Here is a 24,732-nt window from a genome sequence, read left to right on the forward strand (position 1 = left end):
CACTACTGGGTAAAAACCTGAGAAAAATCCATCCTGCTTGCATGCCACGTATACACACACCACCTCTACGGGACCGCAGGGGCTGCTTCTGGTTGTGTGCGATGAAGAATGTTGTCTTTCTTGATAAAAAGGTATTGTCTAGTGCCAGCCCTAGCCATGAGGTGACCCCTTAAGATGAACAGCCAAGGCACTCACCTGGTCCAAAAGATAAATGAACATTTCTAACAGCAGCTTAAAATAATGAAACACTTTATGTCTGTATTGTGAAATAACTATACTACTTATTTAATTTACACTTTTCAATCTCTGGCTGTCAAATACTTGAGCTATATCACGTAATTCCAGCAAGGTAAAGTAGTGATGAAGAATTCATCCTTACAGGGATTTAAAGAACAAACAAACAAACACACACCCCCAAAACCAGTTTCCCTCCCTTCCCGAAGCCTCCCAAATTCACACATACGCCCATATGCAGCTACAGCTCAGCTTGCTAAATTAGTTACATCTGCTCTGCTCGTTAGAAGATGTTCCTGCAGGACTGCAGTGCTGAGCAGCATACGCAACTTGCGCATTTTGGTAAGCCGGTCAAAAACAGTTCACTTGGTAGTCTTGATATTTTCATGTCCCACCGTTCTCAGAATTTCAAATGCCAAGGAAGCAACAGCAACATCAGCGTGAGAGCTAGGAATTAAAAACAGTAACAACAGTAACATCTATTAGATGTCCTCATGAGTTCAAATTCCACATTTGCCTTTATCTATGCTGGAAAATTCTTAATAGCCATTAACTGCACTGTATACCCCGCTTTTCTATTAAGCAGTAACATGCAATGAGCGATTCTGCCTTCTAGCAAAATCTTGTGTAAAAATGAATTTCAGCTCAAATTCACAGTACCTGCTACCTCACTCAATCTCCTCTGTAAAAAGAAGACCCAATTTATCATGCCCCCCACGAAGCTACACACACGCACACTTCCAGCCTGGCAGAAAGGCATGTTCCCCCCCACAGCCCTCTTCCCACAGCGCTGCCCCACGCGGGGAGGCAGCTCCGCTCTAGACACTGCAAGAGGACCGACTGCCCCACCACACGCAGTTCTGCAGGTCTGAGGTTGAATGGTGGAGCTCTTGGCTTCCTCAAGATTGAACGGTGGAGCCCTTGGCTTCCTCACCTGTTTTTATTACACATATTTTGCCTGATTTTTCTTTCTGGAAACACATGTTTTTTCTAGCATTAGAACAGAGGCTCTAACAGATCACTGCTAGTCCACAGCAACAAGTCTTTTTTAACAGACTATCATCCCTCGTCTTCAGCTCAGGAAGGACACTGGTAGATCAATCTGCAACTTCCTCAGCTGCTTCTAATGACAAATACCTACCGGCACGCTGCGCTTTGGGGAGCGCAGAGCTAGCCAGGAAACTCAAATGATCAGTCCACACTATGTAAGCCAATGTCTTAATGAGCAGCAGTTTAAACCAGAAAATGTAGTTATCTGAAACAAATTCGTCTTCTGGCAACTGTCTTCACTGAAAAACAAATGGCTACGATCCCACATTTTCAAGCGTAGATTTGCTTCCACGTAGCTAGGAAGCAGATTGGGCTGGCTGTGTGTCGCTCTGCACGCCGCCTGCCCTGGCCAGCTGAGGATGTACCGCCGAGGGAGCCTGGCAATCCGCGGCTGCGGCACGGCAGCAGGGGAGCACTGGCAGCAGCCCGCCCTCCAGCCTGCCCTCCGAGCCGTGCCCCTCTTGGCACCTGACTGCTTGGCTGGAACCCTCCTTCTGCCACACAGGCAGGGGAGAATATTAGAAGCCCGTCTGTAAGAAATGAGCAAAGCAAAAACATTCCTCAATCACTTCAACCCAGAGATAACATGTGGGTGGAAGGGCCTGGGATCTTAGACTGCTCAGAGGATGGCTTAGATCCAGGATCTCGGTTGTAGCCTTCTCTAAAACGTATTCTGTTCTGCCGGAGACAGAGAAGCTTCTTAAACCAGTTCAAAGCACAGACGAGGAGACCAAGTTTATTAGGTCATCAGGAATATTCTGGGAAAGATGCCACGTAAGGTAATCTGGGGAGACGGCAGAATATCCGTAAACTCCACAAACAAAACAGCCATTCAGCCAAACCCGGTAAAGCTTGCTAACCCCAGGCTTCTCCTGCCTGCCCATTGCCAGTCTATCCGTGTCTGAGTCCATTACAGCCCCAAGATCCAGATGGAATCCCTTTCAGTTTCCTCTGGAGGCAAACAGATAGCGACATGTGTTCCCTAAATACGGGGAGGAGGGGAAATGAAATCTGTGAGCTGCCGGGGGCTCCCCTGTTGCTGCTGCAGTGCGGGAGCTTGGCACAGCGGAGGAACTTGGCTCACCCTCATGTATCAAAACACTTGTCACTGGCATCAGCTAGAATTTGGTCTACTGAGCATCTTGTGTCAAGTAAGAGCGAGTGCTGTGTATCTGGGGCTCTGTAGTATCTGGGTTTCTCAGTACAGAAATGTGGAGATAACAGACAATTTACTGACAGTCAGAAAAGCAGGCTCAAAGACAGCGGCTGTCTAGTGCATCTAATGCTGAAATGCTACAAAACAGAGTGAAAGCTAGTTCTAAAAGAGGAAACCCCATCTTTTCCCACTGTCTTTTTCAGTGGCAGTGCCAGTGTCTCTCCTCGGGAGAGCTGACGTTTTATTTTAGTTAAATAATTTAATGTGTCATACAAAAATCTGTGAGTCAGCAGCTGAGTATGCAAGAAGGATGCAGACTGTTCTCAACAGGTTTGGTTAGTCCTCAGTGTGCATCTCCTTACACTCACCACATCCCAGCATCTCCTATGCACATCTGCCCTCATCCCCCCTTCCTTCCTTCCTTCCTACACAGGGTACACCCTGCCATAATGTCAAGGAGCCGATTTCCCCAGACAGCTGACCCATACAAAGCCTGTGTTTGGGAGCATAAAGAGCACTGAAAAGATTCTCTTACCAGTTTTAAAAACTGATCTATAAACTACAATTTCTCTATGAATTTTAGTTCAACCGGGAATAAAATGAAGTTGAACAGACCACGGAAAGAGTGCAAAATTTGTTTTGAGGGGCAGAGAACAGTAAGTCATTAATTCGTATATCCAAGGGGAATTAGATGAGGGAAAGTCTACAGGAGATGAGCTGAGGTTTGGCCAACTTGTTGGTACTAGCACCTCTGTTCTTGAAAGGAGGCCACAGCATTCCTCTAAGTCTTGTGCCTTCTCAGAGAAGCCACAGGTATTCTTAAACAAAAGCAGTTGTTCTTCAGCTGCAAGTCATCAGCGTGCAAGTGCACCAAACACAATTACTTTAAAACAGGGCACAAATGTCACCTTGTGCACCTAGCCCGCTCCGCCAAGAGCTACTGACCAGTACCTGATTATAGAGACCAAGGGTTTGGAACAAAATGATACATTAAAAAAAAACACCAAAAAACCGACACGTACACACACATTGAGCTGGACTGCAGCACACTGCGGCTCTCCGCAGCTGGGGATCAAAGAGTGACGACGACATGGCAGAAACGCCAGCAAGCTCGGAACAGAGGAGTTTGGAGGAGAGCAGTGCAGGGAGAGGGGCCAGGGACAGAAACCTGAGCAGCTTATACTACACAGAAGGCGTAGACTATTACAGACAAAAGAGGAGGTGAGTGCTCTCAGCCCTGGAAATTCCTGGAAGCCTGAGGGAACTCACCTGGCAGTTTGGGCCAGGCTCTCTAGAGTTTGGATAAGAGCATCGCCATCATTCTTCAGGCTCTCTGAGCACTTCTTGTTTGAAGTTACCTGGAACAAAAAGAAAGAACCGTTATCAAAGGCTTAGCAAGAAATTCCTCTCTGTCATTTTTCGTGGGGTAGGGGAGAGGGAAACAAGTTACAGCATTTATTACAACTGTAAATGGAATGTGACATTAAAGAGACCTAAGAGAAAGCCCCTTTTACTGAACAGGACTGAATTTTAGGCACAGACCATCTAAAATGTCTTGGCTTAATTAACAAGATTCATTCTTGTTCTGAGTCCCTGTACGTGTGCAAATTCACACATCACAGTCTGCCAATCCTGATTTCGTCCTTGTACCAATGCAAATACAAGCCCCATTTAGTCTGAATTCCAGGGAGATCTTGGGAAGGCAGCAATTTTCATTTCTCACTTCAGGGAAAAAACAAGCGAGCTTGCATCAGCCTTCAGATGAGGACGTGTGGGGTTTCTCTGAGAGGAGCCAGGTTAAAATCACTGTGGTGTTGGCAGCTGCACATTGAAATTTTTCTTGCCCCTCATCAGTCATTAGGTATATTAACTGCACAGGACTGTCACCTACAGAGCAGGGGACTGAGTGACCAAAGCTATATGCCCTTTTGCGTCAAGTGAGCCCTGATTACAGCTGACATTGCTGCTGATGTGTTTTATCACACTGATGTGTAATGACTTGTTTATTGTTTCTCCAGCCTTAAGTAGTATAACTACACAGCTCCAAGTGGCTGCAAGTTTCCTGACCAGTTAAGCAGGTGAATGGGAAGGTCACAGGGGATGTGACATGAAGTTGCATGGCACTGTGGCACAAGCACACTGAATACTTGGCAGCTTGCTGAAGAAGCTCCTGTATCTCAAAACATCACTGAAAAAAAAGGCTTGCATGTCAGTTCCTGCTTGCAAAGGTAAATAAAACTTGGCGGAAGAGAAGGGAAAAGAGGAGTACCAGAGCAGCTGATTATTTTGATACTGGAGGGGTTAATGCTTGAAATAATGACTTCTAATCCCCAAAATTGGCAAGGACTTTTAAGCTGTAGCGTGCTGTGGCTGGCCCTATTTACCATCGATCAAGCATCTGGGCGATACACCTTCACATCTCCCTCTTAAATCACAAGAGAAGCTGTATTTACAGCTGCCATCCCACCATAATTTATCAGCAGTGATTCTGCAACAACAGTGTCACTACATCTATAATCATAACATCCTGTAGTTAAGCAGTAGCAGGGAACGAAGTAAACTAAAATGCATCCTGTGTGTTGGAAAAAAAGTGATGCCATTACCTGAGTACAAACCATTGGTAAATCCTGATTACAGGTCATTAAACCTTTTTACTCTCTTGAGGTTTATATCTGACCCTTTCAGCTGATGTTTCAGTAATCCACTCTTCTGTATTTATCACCCGTTAGACACAGAAGACATTTCATAATCTGGCTTCTGAATGTGAGAACACCACCACATCTAACAGTAACAACACAGCTGCAATACAGGGCGAAAAGTGCTTTCACCATAAATGTTGCTTTCCGTTCCTAAAGAGTGCTCATGCCTCTGCCCAGTGCCTCCCCGTAACCTGCAGCCCTGCAGCGCTCTGTGCTTGCTGCATTCACACCCCTTGTTTATCCTGCACACTTAAAAGATCCAGAGGTCATGGGGGGAGGAAGGTCACCGGGACTGCATCATGCTTCATAAAACTACCAGGTCAAATAAAGGTTACAGATATCTCTGATTCTAATACATTCTAACTCTTGAGTGCTGACATCTGTACAACTCTCTCAGTCTTTTAACAAACTGGCCTCCGTGCATTATACATAAACAGAACATTCAAAATATGCTGTTATAAAATCTGGTACCAATAAAAAGTTTTAATTCTAAAACGCTTTATTTCAAACAATAGCTTAGTCCAACTGAGTCACTGGGTCTGACTATACGCTTGCCTGTGTTGCAGCATGCCGTGTGTCATTATTAAGAATACATTTCTGTGGATACAATGCATTTGAATGGAAAGGCTTAAAACGGCTTTATACGCACAGCAATCGTGACAGGCAGAAAGACGCATGAGATCATCTACCCCATCTCCCTATTATACTTCACTGTTCAGAGCAGCTCTCAGCCACAAAAGCAATAGGCTCCCGCGATACCTATCCATAGGGGCTACTCCCCTATCTAATAAAATGCTTCAATAAGATCCTTTCAGCACTAAAAATGGTACCACAAGGAGGGAAAGGATCTGGCTTTTAACATCATGCGCAGCCTGCAGACTGTTTAAATTAAGTCTAAAACAAATTTAGGACACATCTTCTTGAGAGCCTCAGCTAACAGCTTCATACAAGCCAAGGGGTGCTGGTGAGGAACAGAACCCAGCGCCACCTGCATGGGGAGCTTGCACAGACAAAAACGTGGCTGTACGGGTTTCTGTGGGCAGCTGGGGTTTGCCCACCCACTCTCGATCACCAGCGTCCAGAAAACTGCTTTCTATCTACCCCCAGGCATCCACACCGCAGGCCTGGGAGACGATGAACTGAGGCAGGAGGAAAGCTGCAGGTCGAACACGGGGCGAGCCCTGCCGCCGGCTGGACCCCAGCCACCCACGCTGTGCTGTCAGCACCCCCGGGCCCTTTGGATCAGTCTGCGTAGCAGATCTGGTCGCACCCCAAGTGATCAGAAAGGTCTCTCCCACACAACAGATTACATCCTGCTTCACATAAAGCTCACGAGAAATATTGTCTGAAACACACTTCACTTTCAAGGCCCAAGATAAAACTTTACCCATTTTTCTCATTTAAACATTGTTCGGGTTTTGTCTTCATATTTCCTTCCCTAGATAAAAATTATGGCAGGACATAAACACATCAGTAACCAAAACTTTAAAAATTAATGTATTTTTCACTTTAGTTTATCTTTTTCGTCTGCCCAACATTGCTGTGCCTTTTATCCGTACCAGCTCTAGTTCTCATTCACTTGGAATTTTAACAACTAGTTTCATGATCTCTGGTAATATTGCTATTCGTTAGGGCTGGCTACAACACATAATCAATAGCTATTTCTTTAATTAAAAATGTAATTAAATCTCAGTTTAGTTGTACACTAACTGCAATTTAAGAAGAATTTCAAAATTACTTTTCTTTATTAAGCCAAGAGCCATTCAGCAGTTTTCCTCTCTTCAATTCTATTAAACAAGGATAAGCCATAAGGAATACCGTAACTGACACGTAAATATCAGTATTTCCTAAAATTTAGGAGAGCTGTTCAGGTATTATAGTGCTGCTAAAGGCGAGTGCAGGAAAAGATGTAATATAAAACATTCGCTGGAAGACTGTCTTCACTAATAAATTGAGGAATTTTGGATTCTTGGTCTAAGAAGTGATTTTTGCAATTCAAGTTTCAAGAAAGCATGGAAACTTAAGGGACGATTACTCTTCTTAAGGCTGGTTTCATAATACTGAACTGCTTTCTCTGATTAGTCATAATTCATTCTGTAATTTATGGCTGAGTTAAATGACCTTAGTAGTAAACTACTCTTTCACCATTTTGAAAAGAAGTAAATTCTCCTGCTTTGTTGGGATTTCAAGTAAACTGTAAGCTTGATGACTGCGAAGTAAACTGGGAAACAATGCAAAATATTGACTAGGTATAAATAAGGAGCTTTCTATTTGAAACTGGTTTTGGTTGAAGAAAAGGCCTCAGGAGCATATTTAGCGGCACCTTCAAGTGTTATCAAATAGACAGCTGCTAGAGATGTTTACCATTTCCATGCTCAACGGATGCTTTTCCACAAGCCATCACTGTGCCTGCGATACAAAATACACAGATACAAGCAAGGCATTTCATAAATGCTCTTTCTCAGAAATTGGCTTTTTCTCTTTCCCAAACACACGTATATTAACCTCATAAAGTGATGCTTCCTTACTTTTTCCTCAAAATTTAACACAATTAAGCTAATTACCTTTGCAGGATTAGTGAGCTCAAGTTCTTGCTCAACCTTACCAACACTGGCTGAGAGCAGCCAGATGAGTAACACGGGAGCAGCTGTGGGCTGGTTTATCAGAACCACCATACACTTATAGGTCCAATGTTAGCATCAGCCGAATATAAACACATGCTGTGAATAAAGTATCACTTTTTTCCCAGCTGGAGGCTTTTCTGTGAATGGGAGTCGTATCTTCAGCTAGTCCTGCAGTAAAACCAATCAGCAACACATTTTTTCCATGCATTAACTGGGACCCCATGTATGACATGAAATATACTTTAAAAAAATCAAGTTTTCAGAATAAAAAAAATTAAATAAACACACTCCTATTGCCCTCTAGACACTATTTCAAATAAAGTCTCCGTAGTAAATGCTGTCCCTGCAATTTTAAATGTGCACCTCAGACTTCTCACTGCTGCTTCCACCTTTGGCTGGCTGAAGGCACTGCCAGTAGGACACAGAGCCTTTCATCCCCACCCAAAGCTGCTGTTTCAAATGCCATCCGGGCTGGTGGTAACTGAAAGCTGATGGCTATTCACAGCTGCTTAGTGTGACCTTATTCCCACTTTTTAAGGAACAAATGTCACAAAACACGCTGGTATCAAAAACATTGCTATAGCTGACATGAAAGCCCAGCAAGGAAGTCAATGGGACAGCAACTTCAGAAATGAGGCACAGCGCCTGGGCTGGAGGAGGAGAAAATCTTCCAGTGTTGTGGCCCATCTTACAACTTATCTCAGGACATTTAACGGTATTTTTCTTCCCAGGCTGCCAGCACTGAGCTATTCGCAAGCACTGCAGTAATCAAACAGAACATGTCACTTGGTTTGTCATTCACCACTCATGACAACACGGCCAGAAATATGCAGCCATTCCTCCTTCACGGGGAGCATGGTACTGCAAACAGGGACACATTCTGGTGAGCGTCTATGTGAAATAAAACTAACAGACCCAGTGATTGTGCTCAGGCTTACTAAATATAAATATTTCTTTCATTACAAATCCCTCTCCAAGCATATACATTAAGCTGGCAGTGCCCAGAGGAGGTATAACAAATGGATCCATCACTTCCTATGACAGATCAAACAGATCTGCCACTTCTGCAGGTCTGCACGCTTAATTACTCTTAGAAAGGAACGTAGCACCACTTTCCATGATGAAGGGCCAGAGCCAATAAAGCATTAGGAGCCCCTATTAAGCAGAAGCTGCAACAATTACGTTTTAGGTGTCAGCCCCCAAAGAGGAACCCCAAGTTGAGACTGAGATATCTGCACGGTGCACAGGGAGCACATAGTTGCCAAAGGACACGGAAATCTGCATGTTGAGCATGAAGTTACCCGAATTCCCTCTCCTCTCTGGAGCTCGGACTGCTAACACAGCAAATGAAAACTCATAGTCCAGATGGCGGACACCACAACTCCAACCCTTTTCTCAGTGCCCCACAGCAGGCTACGGGCTCCTGTGCTCTCCTGTAGTCCTCTCCCCTTTCCTGGGCAGGTGAAGGTCACATTTTTATTGCAGCAGCATGGTTTCCACTAGCCAGGGAGGTTTGGACCATTCCCATGCCATGAGTGCGTAACACCATGGCACAGGGGCTCGGCAGGGAGGCGAGAGGCAGCACGGCTCTCCAGGTCGGAGAAGTTAAGCACAAATTCCCAGTTTACCATGGGAGCACTTGAGGTAGTAAGCCAATTTTATACCTGTGGCAGGATTTTTTTTTTTTAAAATAAAACCAAACCAACTAAAACTGGCAAGAAAAATCCCAGATATAGACAATGGTCTTTTGTGAGGTGTTCAATCTGGCATTTATTAGACATGCTCTCAGCAGGTACATGGGATTGGAGCCTTCAAAGCGCTAAGGTGCAACCAACCTGCAGGTTGTATAATGAAAATTGATGATTGCCAGGTTATGCAAGTATAGCAGGGGAACACCTGAGGACAGTGTGCATGCAGAGACACTGCATGCTCACTGGGACAGCCACAAGTTATTTTTGCTCTCCATAATGTATTAGAGCTCATTCTAAAAGGGTAAAAACCTCCTTGGCATTCCCCTCCCCATCACAGCATGCTTCCTTGATACTCCTCTCTACACACGGTGCAGCCAGGGAGACAGACACAGAACGTGTATGTGGGAAGAACAAATCAAGTCGGACAAGTTATATTTACGTTACTAATGGCCAACTCATTTGAACAGGTCTGAGCAATGTTGCTGGACCATAAAAACAAGAAATGAAAGTTACAAAAGCATGAGTGTTCCAGGTGTGCTTTGGCAAGCATATTGCAGGCAGGGATTGCAGACACACAATTACAAAGGCTTTGTGGCCTTCAGATCCTGCAAATACATGTAAAAACAAGCAGGTATCTGTGACAAAAAAAACCCACCACCCTACATCAGACAGCTTAGCTCTGATTTTAGAGTTCAAAAATCTCTTTTTTCCCCTCTTTATGGAAAAAAATTCTTGTTCCACTGAAGTCAGCAGCAAACTCCTTTTGACTTTGATAAGGCCAAGATTTCATTTGACATGTTTTGTTTTCTTCTAATTTGTATGTGTGTGCAGGTTTATTCTGAGTTCAAAGCAATTTCCACCGGTAACTTGGAAACGTACCAGTTTCCCTGGCAGCCTGAGAGCCACGCTGTCTCGAGGACTGTTCACAGAGAGACAAGGAACGTCTCCCACACACTAGATAATGGTTAATTGATTTTGGACATTTCTTGACACCTTCCACTTTGAGACTATTCTCTGCCCTTCAGCGTATACACAACGCACACAAAGGCATCCTCTGTGATTGTTGTGAAGTTGTAAAATTACCAAATCTAAGGGGCATTGTCCTAAGCATAAGAGAAGGTTCGTAAAACCATGGGGTAATTATTGAACGGAAGGCCGCTCTCTGTCTTGTTTCATTATTTTTTATTTGTTTTTTTTATTGTGAGCAGTGTTCCCAGCTCACTTCCAATACAAGATGTCTTTATAACCCACAAAATACCCATTATTGCAGTTTCCATCCTCTGTAACTACTTAGTTTAAAACATTTGACTTAACAGAACTGGATAGGGCAACCTCTTCACGTCCATTAGAACCAGCTGTCCACAGCAACTCCATTAGCAAAAGCAAATGGCAGTCCTGTCTGGCTAAAGGTGTCTCAAAGGTGCTACAGGAGACTTCCACATAGTGTTGCCGTGTCGACAAGTTACACATGCTCATAAGCCAGCCCAACGTCAATACGACATTAAAAATAAACACTTGCCAACCTGTTGCTGGTGATCTCATGTGCAAACACAGGTTCATCTGTCATCTGCATGCCAACAACTCCCTGAGGTACCACTTCAGACTAGTTTCCACTCTGTCCAAATAATGATCCCAGCTGGCCTCAGACATCAGCTTTAGCAAAACAGGGCCACATACTGATCTTACACAGACCTTGCAAGCCCCTCAGATCCCTATTCCTGCAGCTCCCAGGCAGATGCCTGTCCTTAACCTTGCTGGATCTGATGAGACTACCACCTCCCACGTACACCTCAACCTTGTGGTCTCTTACGACTTCCCCCTTACAAAAGGAACAGGGAAATTCACTAGAATAATTTTTTATTACCACAGCAGGTCCAGTTTAAGCTCAGATCCTACATTTATGTTCCTTTAGGAGCTATTATAGAGGCTCCTGGGTGTCTTAGAGCAAAACCCCCTAAAAGCAGCTATGAACACACACCGAAACAACAGACAGTTTCTCTGCATATCCAGATCTCCCCTCAAGTTCATCATTCCCTGCATCTCTCACATTCAAGTATCCATCACAGTCACTTTCTCTTCATCAGCTTTTCTCCTAAAATAGCTTCTCACAGTAACTCCCAGTCCCTCTTAAATGTTGATCCTTGAGACTTTTTCCAGTGCTGCTGTCTTTTATGGCCTAATAATTCAACTCGTTTTTAAGATCCCTGAATTCCAGCATGTAATCCCTTATATCTCCCCATAAACCCACAAAACAGTCTGACTGCAAAGTGGCGGTTTTTTTGAGTTATAGCCAACTTTCACTGATAAGTTCCATGGGTTAGGGATGGCCGCCTTTTCTTTTCATGTACTTGTTTTTTTCATGTCCACCTAGTACAGCTGAACCTAGATGTTTCACTGACATATTTCATGCTATGACAATTCAAACAATTTCAAATATTTATACACTTGTAAGGGTAAGAATCACTACCACAGATAACTCATCTTCTCACTATTAGGAAAACCAGTGACACCCAGAACATATTCGAAAGTGTTGACCTTTAAATGGCAATTACCATACAAGAGAAATATGCAAGCAACCAAGCAATTACCAATTTCAGAAATACTTCTATATCTAAGGACACAAACCCTTGAGCAGCCATGCCTGTGATGCTCAGGTGAACTGGCCAAACCCCTACAAACTGTCAAGAAGTTGCAGTTTACTGAGGAATTTGATTTTTAATGCATACAGCCTCCAAAAAGTAATACCTCCAACTTGACATTGTCCCTTGTCCTGCTTTGAAATGCTTCTCATACGGAAAAGTCTACTGTGCCTTGACAAAGGCAGAGCAATGTGAACAGATGCTGTCAAAGTTGTCATTACACAGATCTAGCAGTGCAATTCAAGTCTGATCTAGTATGCAAAATCCCTAGCTTCCCCTGAGCCAAACCTTTATATGGCATTGATTAACCTTCATGGAGGATGAAACAAAATTGGCAAGCTCATGCTCACACTGGTCAGAATCTGGACTCGAACACAAGACTTCAACAACTAAATATCTGTACAATTTGACTTAATGTGTTATATTTACCGTTCCAAAAAAAAGCAGGAAAATAATGAGTTAAATTAAAAACTAACACAGATTATAAAAAATACAGACTTAGAAAATAAAAAGAGTAGCAAAATCTTGTTAGAAAATCATTATGATTTACCATTTTGAGCTAAATATCAAAGCACTAGACATTAGTTCCTTTGTAGCCCCTATAGACTTGGTTTATGTGAACACTTAAAGCTTGGGCATAGAACCCTTGAGGTTCTCCTTAAATACCAAACACGGATAGTATTTTATATACTGAAAAAAACCCAACAAAGCAAAACAAAAGCTCTGAAGATTTTTTATTAGGGGAAAAAAGCATCATTATATGTATGCTTTATGTAAAAAGCAACTAGAAATGTAAATGACTGAACAGGGATATACGTCTATAAAACACCAATTTCTGAGGAAAATTATGCTTTATGTAATGGTCCAATTTCCATAAAATTGTAAAAACTGTCATAAAAACAAATGGACTTCTGAAATCCATGCTTGCTCATTGTCATGTGACAGATGGCTCTGCCTGGCTGGCAGAGAGCAAACAGCTACCTAGTTGGTCCTCACTGACCTCGTAGAGAATCATTTTGGTCTATTCACATTTTTTTTTTAACAAGCCTAGTTGCATTTAAGTATCTTTACCGCAGCTAGTAAGTCATACATGTGCAATTACAGAGAGGAGGTCAAAAGGAAGTAACAGTGATGAGCCCAACAGATGACACAGCTAGGCAATCTCAACAGTATTGCACTATGTAAAATTACAGTGCACTGAAACACCAAATGAGTCTGGCAATCCTTTTGTGCCCACAGAAACAATGAATTAGGACTCCATACCGAAAACAACAGCGATAGTCACTGGGAATTACACTGGCCTTGAATCATGAATTGAATAAACAGGTTGCGGGTTTCAGAACTGCCAGTTTCACTGTACAACCTGAAGCAAAACATCTGTCCATGCAAAAAGAGAGCGTACTTCTCATCGTTGACCATGACAGTATTGCTTTTCAGACAGCTCCTGTTATCTATTAATAATCACACTGGGCCTTCCAGTACCCAAATACCAGAAATACCAGAACAGCGCTAATCAGTGTGTGGGGTGTCTCAAAAAGCAAACACGTTCCAAGCAAGGGGGAAAGTGACTTCCCCCAGGAACACCGTCCGCAGCACGGCAGCCACTGCAACAAGGACTCTTCATTCCTGCTGCTCTCTGAAATCACGAGCAGGTCCCGTATTTGATTCTACACCCCCGCCAGTGTCATTACAGAGCAGCCATTGCAGACTGACCGAATACTTCAATGTCAGTTGTGAAAACAACCATCAACCAAAACCTCAACCCAAAACTGCACTTAACACAGACGCACATATACTTCCAGACTTGCACTACTTATTCCAAATAAACGTAAGATGTAGGGTAGAATGAATTAGGCCAAGTTGCAAGTCAGTGTTCCCAGTTACTTCAGAGGTCACCCCTCCTCACTGCATCTCACACTGTAGATAACCACAAGCAGTCAGTACGTTCATGTTTTGTCTTTTGTCAGCACTTGCCGTTGCATTAAGTTGTGCTTGGACTCCACATGCTTCACCCTTTATGAGCCCTGCTATTTTAGTGACATCAAGAAACTAGTGATTTGGTGATTTCATATCGATTCTCCTCTCCCTACCACAACTCCCTACCACAACCCACACTTGGCTGACTTCCAGAGTTTCATCAGCGACTGGCAGGAACAAGTTCCCGATTAGCTTTCTCATGCTTTTATCAGTCCACTGAGTTCTAGCTCCTGGCAGCTTGTGCATAAGAGAAACTCTTGTATCTGTCCCCAGCATAATACCATTTTACTGTTCTTTATAATAGTATTTCAAAATACAGGTGAATATAAACACTGAGGAGTTTCTTTGCTGCAACTACAAACCCAAACAGCCTCTAAGACAAGGTTAAATAATTTACAGCAGAAACTTGCAAAGAGAAGACAAGTCACCTTTTTCTCTCAATACAGTGCTGTACAGTCATCTTCATCTTTTCTTATCAGCTGCCATTTCCAACACATGCTAGAAGTGCTTTTATTATGCTAGGGAGCAAAAAGGATCAAGCTCTTCAACCTGGCAGTCTTCTATCAACAATAAAAGAAAAAGATACAAAGACTGCAAGACCAACACGATGTCAGTAACTAGTGACGTGAACTGCAAAGTATTGCTTTACTGTTAATAAAGGGAAGACCAAAGCTCATTTTATTTAAGGATAAACTCAATAGCCGGTAACTCATCCCTGACAGTATAAAAAGAAGGGCAACACATGACAACTCCGCTCAATCCTTTGTGGCAGATGGAGTGAGGGGAATGAGACTAGCTGTCTGTGTGGGTGACGGGCACAGGAAGGACAACTTTGTCCTATGCGACTGCCAAGTGGTTCACCAAAGTGGGATAAGGCAGGGAGGAATATATCAGAGTGCCAAGAAAGGAACGTAGAAGTTACAAAATACCTGCTTAAACTTCATCCTCTCCACGTTGAAGGCTGTGTCTGGCACTGCTACCACAGATACTCCAGCTTATCTTTTCTATTGCATAGCTAAAAACATTTTAGCTAAATTAAAATAATGCAATTAAGTAAAGAGTCAAACAATCACAAGTACTTCAGTTAAAGCAGTTTAAGAAATTACCAGCCACTTAGCTAGAATGTGAAACCTATGTATGTATGTATGCACGCACAAAATACCAGTGTTAAGTGGGCTGGCTTGAACCATGGCTGTTGGTGATTTACGCTGGTGTATTCTACTCCGTGCTGTAGAAAGACTGGGGTGCCCATACAGTCAGCTGTGTTATCTCAGGCAAGCCAGTATTAATTACCAACTGAGCAGGCACCAGCTCCCCTAACTCCTTTGCCTTGATGGCACCATGACGGATGTCCTCATTTTAAAAGCTTGCTAAATGTTAAAATCCCAAGCAAGAAACTGCTATCAACAGAGAAAAGATGATAGCACAATTATTTTTAACGCATCCTTCTTTTTACAAAACATATTAGATTTGAGATTAGTTATGCTGTCCACGGTGGTTTTCTTGGGTTTAGTTGCCATGTTTGTTTTTTTTTTAAAAAAATACAGAATAATCACTGCCCCAGCTGTCTGCTCCATTTTGTTGCCAGGGGTTCCTGTCCCCAAAGCAGGAATGGGAGAACAAGATCCTTGTTTATACCTCTCTTGCTGTGGTGCACAACCTGCCCTATTAGCCTGAACAGCTGATGAAGGTGGCCCTGCGCTAACGCTGGGCGAGCCAGGGCAGCGCAGCGGGGGCGGCAGTGGCTCAGGCAGGGCAGCAGAGCCCAGACCCCACTGCAGCCAGCAGCTCAGAGCCTCAAGCATGAGCTCACAGACCTTTGTCATTAAAAGGTGGAGATAAGGAGGTGGAAAGCTGAAAAGATAAAACTTTCAGCGAAGCAATAAGTCCACAACAAAGGGAGAGTTTGTCCTGTAAACAGGCTGAATTCCCAAAGAAGAAATCCTTTCTCCTATAGGAAGTAAACAGTTTAATTTGGATAGGAGAACATTCTCTGGAAGACAAACGGGCTGTTCCTCTTTGTAACTGCAACACAGCAGAGATTGACCTTTGCATCCTCATTTTGATGCTTATCTTGAACAAACAGCCTAGAAGTCAATGTCTACTGAGAAAAAATTAGGGAAGAGAGTTTTCTCTAAAAGTGCAGAGCAAGTCCTAGGGAAAATTTTAATAAATATGAGTCCGGCTGCTGTGGCTGAATGTTAACCAGCTTTGTGATGCGGTGTTTGTCTGGCCATGCAATGCTTGCCGAGACAAGTTACACTTCAATGCTGAATTATACGACTAAGTCTTTTGGGGAGAAAGCAATCCTTGGTAGCTTTTGTCATCTCAAAATACGTTATATTTCAGCAGCAGCAGAAGAACAAACATTTTCTTATTTTATACATGCCTCAGCTTTTTGCTTTTCTCTCATGGCTGAATTTAGTGTTCAAGGAATGGATAGCACTGAGTAAAGGCAATCCTAACGAACTTCGCCAACGCAGACTGGGCAGTGAACCTTACACCGGGCTCACAGCACTGCCACTCCTGCAGCCTTGGCTTCAGCTGAATAGACATCATATCGAACCGTGTACAAAACGGCTACCGACAACCCAGCTTTCAGCTGTGACCTAATCACAATGTGAACTGGGTATGTTTTCCTCTCATTTTCTTTTTGACTATGGGAATAAAATTATAAGATACTATTATCATATGTTAATATTCATCATTAATGTGCACAGGCTACAAATAAAGCACTTTTAACTTAATAAAGCAGTTTCTCTTAGAGGTTTCAAGTTAAAACTCTTCAGACATTTTTGCTGATGCGCAGCTAATTACATCATTGTTTTGCATTTGCTATTGCACAACTACCTCGAACAAGGTGTGCCTTAAAATTAGATGTTGCCGTCTATACACTTAACCTGATTAGGTCAATAATTTAAATATTAACATAGTTATAGAAATGAAAGCAGACAGATTCTTACTAAACAAGAAGTCATTCTATATTCTTACACTGTATTCTTTTAAAAACACAGGACTTCATGTTTTCAGATGCAGAATAAGCATCTGGATGCCTGCCACAAGATACTGCCTTTTGCTCCTATACCCACCGTGGCTGTCAATCTTGTAACTCTGTCCTCCAGGACAAGGTAACTGAGTCACAGTGCAAATTTAATCACGTCACAACATAAAGCTGATGCGATGATCTCATTACTGTTCCAGGAAAAGGAATACTCAATTCCTATTTACACCAGCAAATCTAGCTTTCAGCAAAGACACCTATGAAGGCCCTGACCACCACATAACAGAGAGAACAAGTAACACCAGTGGCACCCCATTAAGGAAACAATTACCATAAGGGTGATAGTGACACTGACACTCAGTGCTTTATCAGAGGATTTTTGAATTTTAAAGGAGATTTGAAGCTTAACCAAATCTATGATCCTTTTTGGTGAGGTTAGGGTACCTGGAAGTTACCTTTATGTCAGGTTAAAAATAATTTTGTACATTAAAGAAGAGATTTATTGCACTATTTCAAGCACTCGACGCAATCTAAATTGGCTGGGAGGTTCATTTTGAAGCTCTTCACCTTTTTTTTTTTTTAATATTGTATTTGAGTTACATTCTAGCATAGTATCAGACATGCAGAAACAAAACCTAAAATTACTAAATCTGACTTAAAAAGAATACCTGTCTGATCAAAGCCTCTAGCTCACCTGTGTTGGTGGGGTTTTTTGTTTGCGTTTGTTTGGGGTTTTTTTTGTTTTGCTTTGGTTTTGTTGGGTTTTTTTTACAACTAACTAGCAGGAAAAGTCTTATCTTGTAAGAGTTGCACTTAAAACTGATTGCTCATAAAGATTTGAAGAATGATTGGGATTATCATTCTAAAACAGCACCCAGGGGAACTGGGTGGATCAAGGGATTGCTAATGAGATAGAGTTTTTTCATATCTAACTGCTATTTAAAATCAATCCAAGACAAAGATCCCCTAACTGGTGGACATCTGATGATCTTGTAAGAAATGAAGTGATGTTCTCACTCTATTCTTAGAAGAAACATGCCTTTAGAGCACTGAACTGCCAGAAAAATTGGCACTCTTTGCAGTGAAACCAAGGAATGAATTGACAATGAAACAATTTAACTTTTATCCCTCGAAACAGTGATATAAAACAAGGCTTTGGCTTTCTGGATCGGGTTTAGATCACAATTACTTTCCTTAGCCTGCTCAAAATAAGAGTTTCAGCCTCTAAGACTACTACAGTAAACCTAAATGAAGCATTTTCCTAAGATAAAAACTACTGTTCAAGTTCCAGAGTAGCTATACGGGGCTTTAATGACATAATTTAAAGGGCAGTGGTACATGTTAATGAGTGATGCAGACAACTTTCTATTATGCTTTTCTGCCGGAGCAGTCATTACCACATGTCAGTTGCTTAGAACACAGCACTTACTAAGTCCTCCCTCTTATTTAATAAAAGCAAATTAATAATTTCCAGTCATTTATGTACTCAGTGAATTTAGATCCTAGTTTCACTCATAAATTACAGTAAAGGTATCATTTCAATTAACTGACTAGTCATAGCTGTTCTACAGGTGTTTTGTTTGTTTGAACATATTTCAGTCTATGAACTATTTGCAACTCTTATTGCTGTGATTCTTGATTTACTAATGGGATTTGTGACAGATCAACTGTATGACACACTGCTGTTTCTCTTTGCTGACTACCAGGTAGACGAGAGTCCACCTCCTAGGCCTAAAGCTCTTTGCTCTCAGCACATGGCACGTCTATCTATCTCAAGCGGCTACTGTGCAAACCAAACCCATAGACAGTACAAGGAGATGGGCTGACCTTACCTGCATATGAATCAGTGGGCTGGGCACACACTAATTGCCACCGCAGGAGCAGAGCCGGTTCCCCTTACTCAGCCCTCTTCCCTCTTTCCTTCCTCCCAAGGAGTACTCCTTCCACCCCATAACCCAAGTCCCTTCTCCCTGCAGGAACCTCCCTCATAACCCCATGGCAATTACCGCCCATGCACAGGAGGGGAACCCACCAGAGCTACCAGAGCAAGACCCCGTGGTGTGCTGGTGGCACTGCATGGAATAGGGGAGGTTAGAAGAGCTCTTCGTTGTGTCTTTCAAAGGATCCCTCCAGGGAAAACCAGCTTCTTCCTGTGCTAGGTCCCAAGGCAAATCCAGAGAGATTGCCCGATAGACCAGGAAGAAGGAATTTGGTACCTTTAAATAACAGAAGGTGTTGACCACCCACAGATGTTTCCTTCCCTCCATGGCACCATCAAAAACCTCATGTAGGTTCTAAGATGCCCCCTTGCAGCAGGCATGCACAGGTGGCCAAAGCCACCAAATACAAGACAGGTTCCTTAGCAGGGGTGAAGAGGAACACCATAATGTGGAAAAGGGCACCTTGAGAGAAGATACCATTTCTTCTCCTGCTAATCCTTTCTTACTCTCTTCCCCTTGTGCACTGCCTCCTGGATCCTGCTCACTCCAAACCCAGTTTTGCTAGCTACCCCTCCACAGACACCCATGAGCAGGTGCTGGAAATTTGTCCTAGGGGACAAAACCACAGGGCTCCTTCACATCGTTAGGGGAGGTTACTGATGCATCCACAGCCCCATCTCCCAAGGCAGCCTGTGTGTAGAGACAGTCATGTGAAGGAGTAATACCACCATCATCAGACCTCTCACAGAGTCCTTGAGGAAGCCTTGGATAAGGTCCTCTGGTTGGCAAGAAGGAAGAGACTGCCTTAGTGGATGCCAGGCAAAAATCTATTCTGAATATACAAGTACTTGGCTACCATCTTTCCAGAAAATCAAGGTCTTGGGTCTGACTTCTGTCACCAGAGGAAGAGATGATCCCCTGCATTCCCATCAGATCTCCGTCTAGGTACTGAGACAACACCAGCACTCAGTTTTATCTTCCCTGCCTAAACCTCCTCCTACACTCCAGCTATTCCCAGTCTCCATGTTGACCATCGGTGGCCAATCCCACAAGGCTTGGCAAGTGCCAGAATGAACAGAATCCAGAGAGAAAAGGTGTACATAGACAGCCCTTTCTTCTTGCATTCCTTTGTGGATCTGTAAGAAGGGTGTCATCCTCTGCCAGGAGGATATTAACATGCTTCTTGGTACCCTTTTACTTTTCCAAGGAGTAGATGTATGCACATGCTCCAACTCCCCTCCCAAAGGAGGTGGATGTGTGATCAGAGAAATGCGCCGCAGGCCCAGTGGTCTTTCTGGACCCAGACTTGACACTCTTTCTCCTATCACCCAATACACTAGGGTAGGTAAGGCAGGTGCCTTTAGGCTCTAAAATATCTTGCACCAGACACCAACTTGCCACAGCTCTCCACCAACTAGCCCTTTTCATGTAGCTGCAGCACAAGGAACGCACCTTCACTACGTCCCCTCACATTTACAATGAGGAAAAGACATAACTTCCTTCCTACCAAGGCAGCCCAAACTTCCAAATGGCCTCTACAAAGCCTGTGTCCTCTGACAGGTTATTGTAAGAATGACCATATGCTGACCTTGGCCAAAACTAAGAGCTCGTGACCATTACAGTCACCAGGTTGCAGTCGATGAAAGGGATTGACCAGCCACAGCGCAGCTCCTGACTAATTTCTGGCCTCATGGACATTTTTCAAGGATCAATGTTCCTCAAGCCCCAAGGCCTGTATAGTTAGGACGATTTTTTTTCCCCCTCTATACATTATTCAATATTTATCACCAATTAATGTTATCTGCAATTCTGTCATCCATTTGATTAATATTATGAGTTGTCTGCAACTCTTAACAATCAGCCTTAGTTTTGACTAATTCTGTATCATCAAAAATCTTTGTCATAGTGCTCTTCATCTCTTTTTCTAGGCAATTTATGATAGCACTGCAGAGCAAAGACCCCACCAGGTTTATGACAGCAATCTACATTTATGGTGCATCACTGGCCATCTAGTATTTCCTATAATTTAAACTGTTACTAATCTATGAGAAGAACCATCTCATGGCAGCTTAGTTGCTTTAGGAAGTTCTACCAAGAAACCTTAAGAAATGCCTTTTCAAAATCCCAAGTCCACTATATCACAGGGATTACAATTCTTCATACGCTACTGACTCACTTGGAGGAACTGCAGAAATATGACATCATATTGACTCTTACATAATGTGCTGTATTTATCTTTCTGTTTACCCATCCTTTCCTTATCATTACCCCTAACCGTTCAGCCTCATCGAAGTCAGAGTTAACTATTTGTAATTCCCATAATGATCCCTGGAGCCCTTTAAAACACATTTAATATAGGCACTGATACACCTGATAGGTTGCACAGCACAATTACAGGCTCAGCAATTTCTTGGAAAATTACCATTGGGACCAGCGGACCTATTACCACTCACTTCATCAAATTGTTCCAAAAAATTCTTTTTGGAACACCTTAATTTTTCTTAGACAAACCTATATACATAAAAACCAGACAGATGACCAAACTGTGTAACTTTCAGCAGCAAAAATCAAAGGCCTGAAAAGAGGCTTCCCCTCCTTGTCCTCAGAGCAATACTTCATGCGTCAGCCCACAGAATGAAGTCTGATGCAAAGATACAGCAGTTTCTCAAAATCTCTGTAAATAGTGATGAATGACTTCCTTCATTGCAGCTGATGTATTTTTTCATTCGATGAACTGATAAGCCATTAATGAGGACTATCTATGACCACGAAGAGTGGTATCTTTGCCTCTATTATGAGACAATTTTTTTGAAAAATATACACCTAAGAGCATAACCTGGATGACTGACCTTGCTAAGAAATACATACTAATCAGTTTGGTAGAACTAGACAAACAATAATCTAAATTACCACCACAGACATCTGACAACCTTTTAAGTCTTAGCACTTCAATATTTATGGACATAAATGTTCCAAGACAGATAGAAAATCGCAGACATTTGGAAGTGCTCTGATGGACATCACACCTGGAGGTAGGCTATCTCATTACCTTGAAATGATTTCTTACGATTTCCCTTGAAGCATATCCTGGATAAAGCTCCTGGAGATAAGACACTGATTGTTTCCATCCCTTACTGTATTTCCATCAAAAAAGTTCATACACCAGGGGGACTCTCCTCACAACTGACACTCAGAGTGACACTTCTTGTATGGCGTAGTTTCTGAATTTGCTCATGAAAACAGAAATGAGAAAAGTTTCTGAAGAGCATGCTCCCATGTATTTGTAGCATATGTATGACAAGCACACAAATGTATCATCATAACACATCTAGCTTTTGACCCTGGGAACAAATTGTGGGTGTATTAGGTCTTGCTTAATGTGAGCACCACTAGGAAGTACTTTTTAGAAGTATAATAAGGTAGGGCAAAGGACTAAGACTCACAGGACAATGAGAAGAGGATAATTTTGTGATGGGTGTGGACTGTGGGAGTTTTCTGAAGAGATGCTCAGAGCCAAGAAAAGCTAAACCTTTCTTCTTTTTCTAAATGAAAGAAAAACTTGCAATAAAGACATCAGAAAAATGGAAAATTATTGTCATAGGACATGCAAGTGCAGTAAAGCTAGGATACGATAGCGTTTCAATGATAAGCAGAAACCACAGGTTTAGAGCTTAGAGACTAATAAAACATAGGAAGCTAAAATTAGAAAATGATGCAAACGTATCTGAGAACATAACCAAAATAGTCTTGAGAACAGTGTGCTTACCATGTTAGCAGAAGAAAATTTGCATAATTAAAAGGCATTGATAATTTACACTATGCAGGTGAAGGAGTAAGAACATCATTACGTTGTAATGAGGAGAACCATTTGTCGGTCTCATTTTAAATTGGACTCAGAAACTTCAGACACATCAGTGGCATTTATACCAGTAAAAGCTACTGGAATGACCACATTTAAAACACATCAGGGCAAGTAACTTTTAGTTTATCATTAAACCAAAGACCATCAGGTATGCTGCTGACCAACACAGGGGACAAAAAAGAAGGTAAGTTCTCTAGACAGTCTTGGAGGCTAGGGGACAGAAAGTGCTACATTAGGGGAAATGTCAAAGAGTGGTCATGGTATGGAAATATACAGCTGATGGGTACATAACAAAAAGTGCAAATACCAGATTGTTAACAGGGAAGTCTCATGGGTGACGTTGCCCTAAAGAACAAGCTGGAAACTGGCAATGGGGAAGGCATGGAGAGATCCGCAAAGAGGGGTTACGGCCTTCATCTTCCTAGATCACAGAAGCGGATTTGATTAGTCGTTAGGGTTATCCACAGAGCAGCTTCTCCCATGGAGAACAGGAGGATTTTAAATAGGACAACAGCATTTTATTATGGCACAACAGCTGAGAAAGGATTCTCCAGTGGATAGGGAGCACCGGTTCACAGCTTCTCCTCTCCCTCCCTATTTTGAATGAACTCACATCTTGGAAACTGAGCTGCTGCCTCTATTCAGGTTTGTTTACATGGCTGACTGACAGGAGATAACATTTCTTTACATCTCTCTTCACAAGAGCCTGCAGCAACAGATGGATTTTGCAGCATAATCTAAAGGTCAACAACTTCTGACCAGCAAACTAATGGAGAACAGACCAGACTGCAGCAAGTTCAGCACTGGGGAAACCTAATTAAAAATTATGCTCATATTTAACCAGTGTTTCAGTACTGCACAAGGACAGAGGGAGCACCTGAAGTGCCTAAGATACGTTCCAATCAATAAAAGCTTCTTCTAAAAAGGAAAGCTATGCATAAATATAAATCACTATAGTGAATTTGCCAGACACAATATGTAACAAACAGCCAGTTTTCTCCATCTCCCAAAAATATTTTAGAAGCCTTTAAGCACATCAAAGTATTCTGAGGTCAATGTGACAAAGGGGTGGATTTTGTAGTGGTGTGTCTAAAACGGCTGAAAATTATTTTCACAAGTTATAGATTAAAAAAAAAAGACAACTATCACATGGACATTCAGAAGCATTTATGATTATTCGAGACTCTCAAGCTACAAACTTGAAATGCCCCACTTCAGCTAAGGAAACTGGTTCAACCCTGCCATATGGCTCAGCTGTCCACCCTTTCAGCAGATTTCTTCAACTGCCTAAGAGTGCACCCCTCAGCTACTGAATACCCTTCAGACTCAGAGGGTCTGAACAAACGTGACCTGTGCTTAACAGGAATGCATACAACTACAGCGCCCCATCCAGAATAAATGAAAGATCAGTCAGACACCATTTTGTACAGCCTTTCCGTAAGAAACTCCAGTCCGGCCATTTGTAAGATGGGCAACTGGTCAGTAAAACCAGTTGTTCCCACCCCACGGCAGAGATCGTCAGGCAATGGAACCAGTGCAGTCCCTGAAGCACTGCACAGCCCCTGAACTGATAGGCAGAGGTGAAAGATCTCTGAAAACCAGTACTTTCTACTTGATTTTATCAGTCAGCTTGAGGAAAGTCAGTGTCCTTGACAGTAATATTTTTATCATTCAACTTGACACAAACACTGACCTTTAGATATGAATTCTACACATATGCAGATGCAGTCATATCAATTAGCAAAGCCCAAATCACTGGTTTCCACCACACCAGTAGTAATTTCAGCTATTATGTAATTGAAAATTAATTCTGTAGTTTAAGTTGCAGAACTATTATTTGATTATAACACCCTCTTTTG

General features: G+C 42.5%; 1 protein-coding gene across 5 annotated transcripts in view; it reads right to left on the reverse strand.

Annotated features, from left to right (window-relative positions):
• Nucleotides 1–261: 261 nt before the first annotated feature.
• The window catches only part of ULK4 (unc-51 like kinase 4), a 249,658-nt gene continuing 225,187 nt past the window's right edge, over nt 262–24,732 (reverse strand). For all 5 annotated transcript variants that reach the window (XM_080382620.1, XM_080382617.1, XM_080382621.1 and 2 more), the window contains exons 36-37: nt 3,710–3,798; nt 262–681 (exon numbers count right to left, since the gene is read on the reverse strand). In XM_080382620.1, coding sequence (XP_080238746.1) covers nt 597–681; nt 3,710–3,798 — 174 coding nt within the window. In that variant the 3' untranslated portion in view covers nt 262–596. The remainder of the gene's footprint in view (nt 682–3,709; nt 3,799–24,732) is intronic.

This window comes from Falco punctatus (assembly GCF_963210335.1).
Source record: "Falco punctatus genome assembly, chromosome: 4".
NCBI classification, from domain to species: domain Eukaryota; kingdom Metazoa; phylum Chordata; class Aves; order Falconiformes; family Falconidae; genus Falco; species Falco punctatus.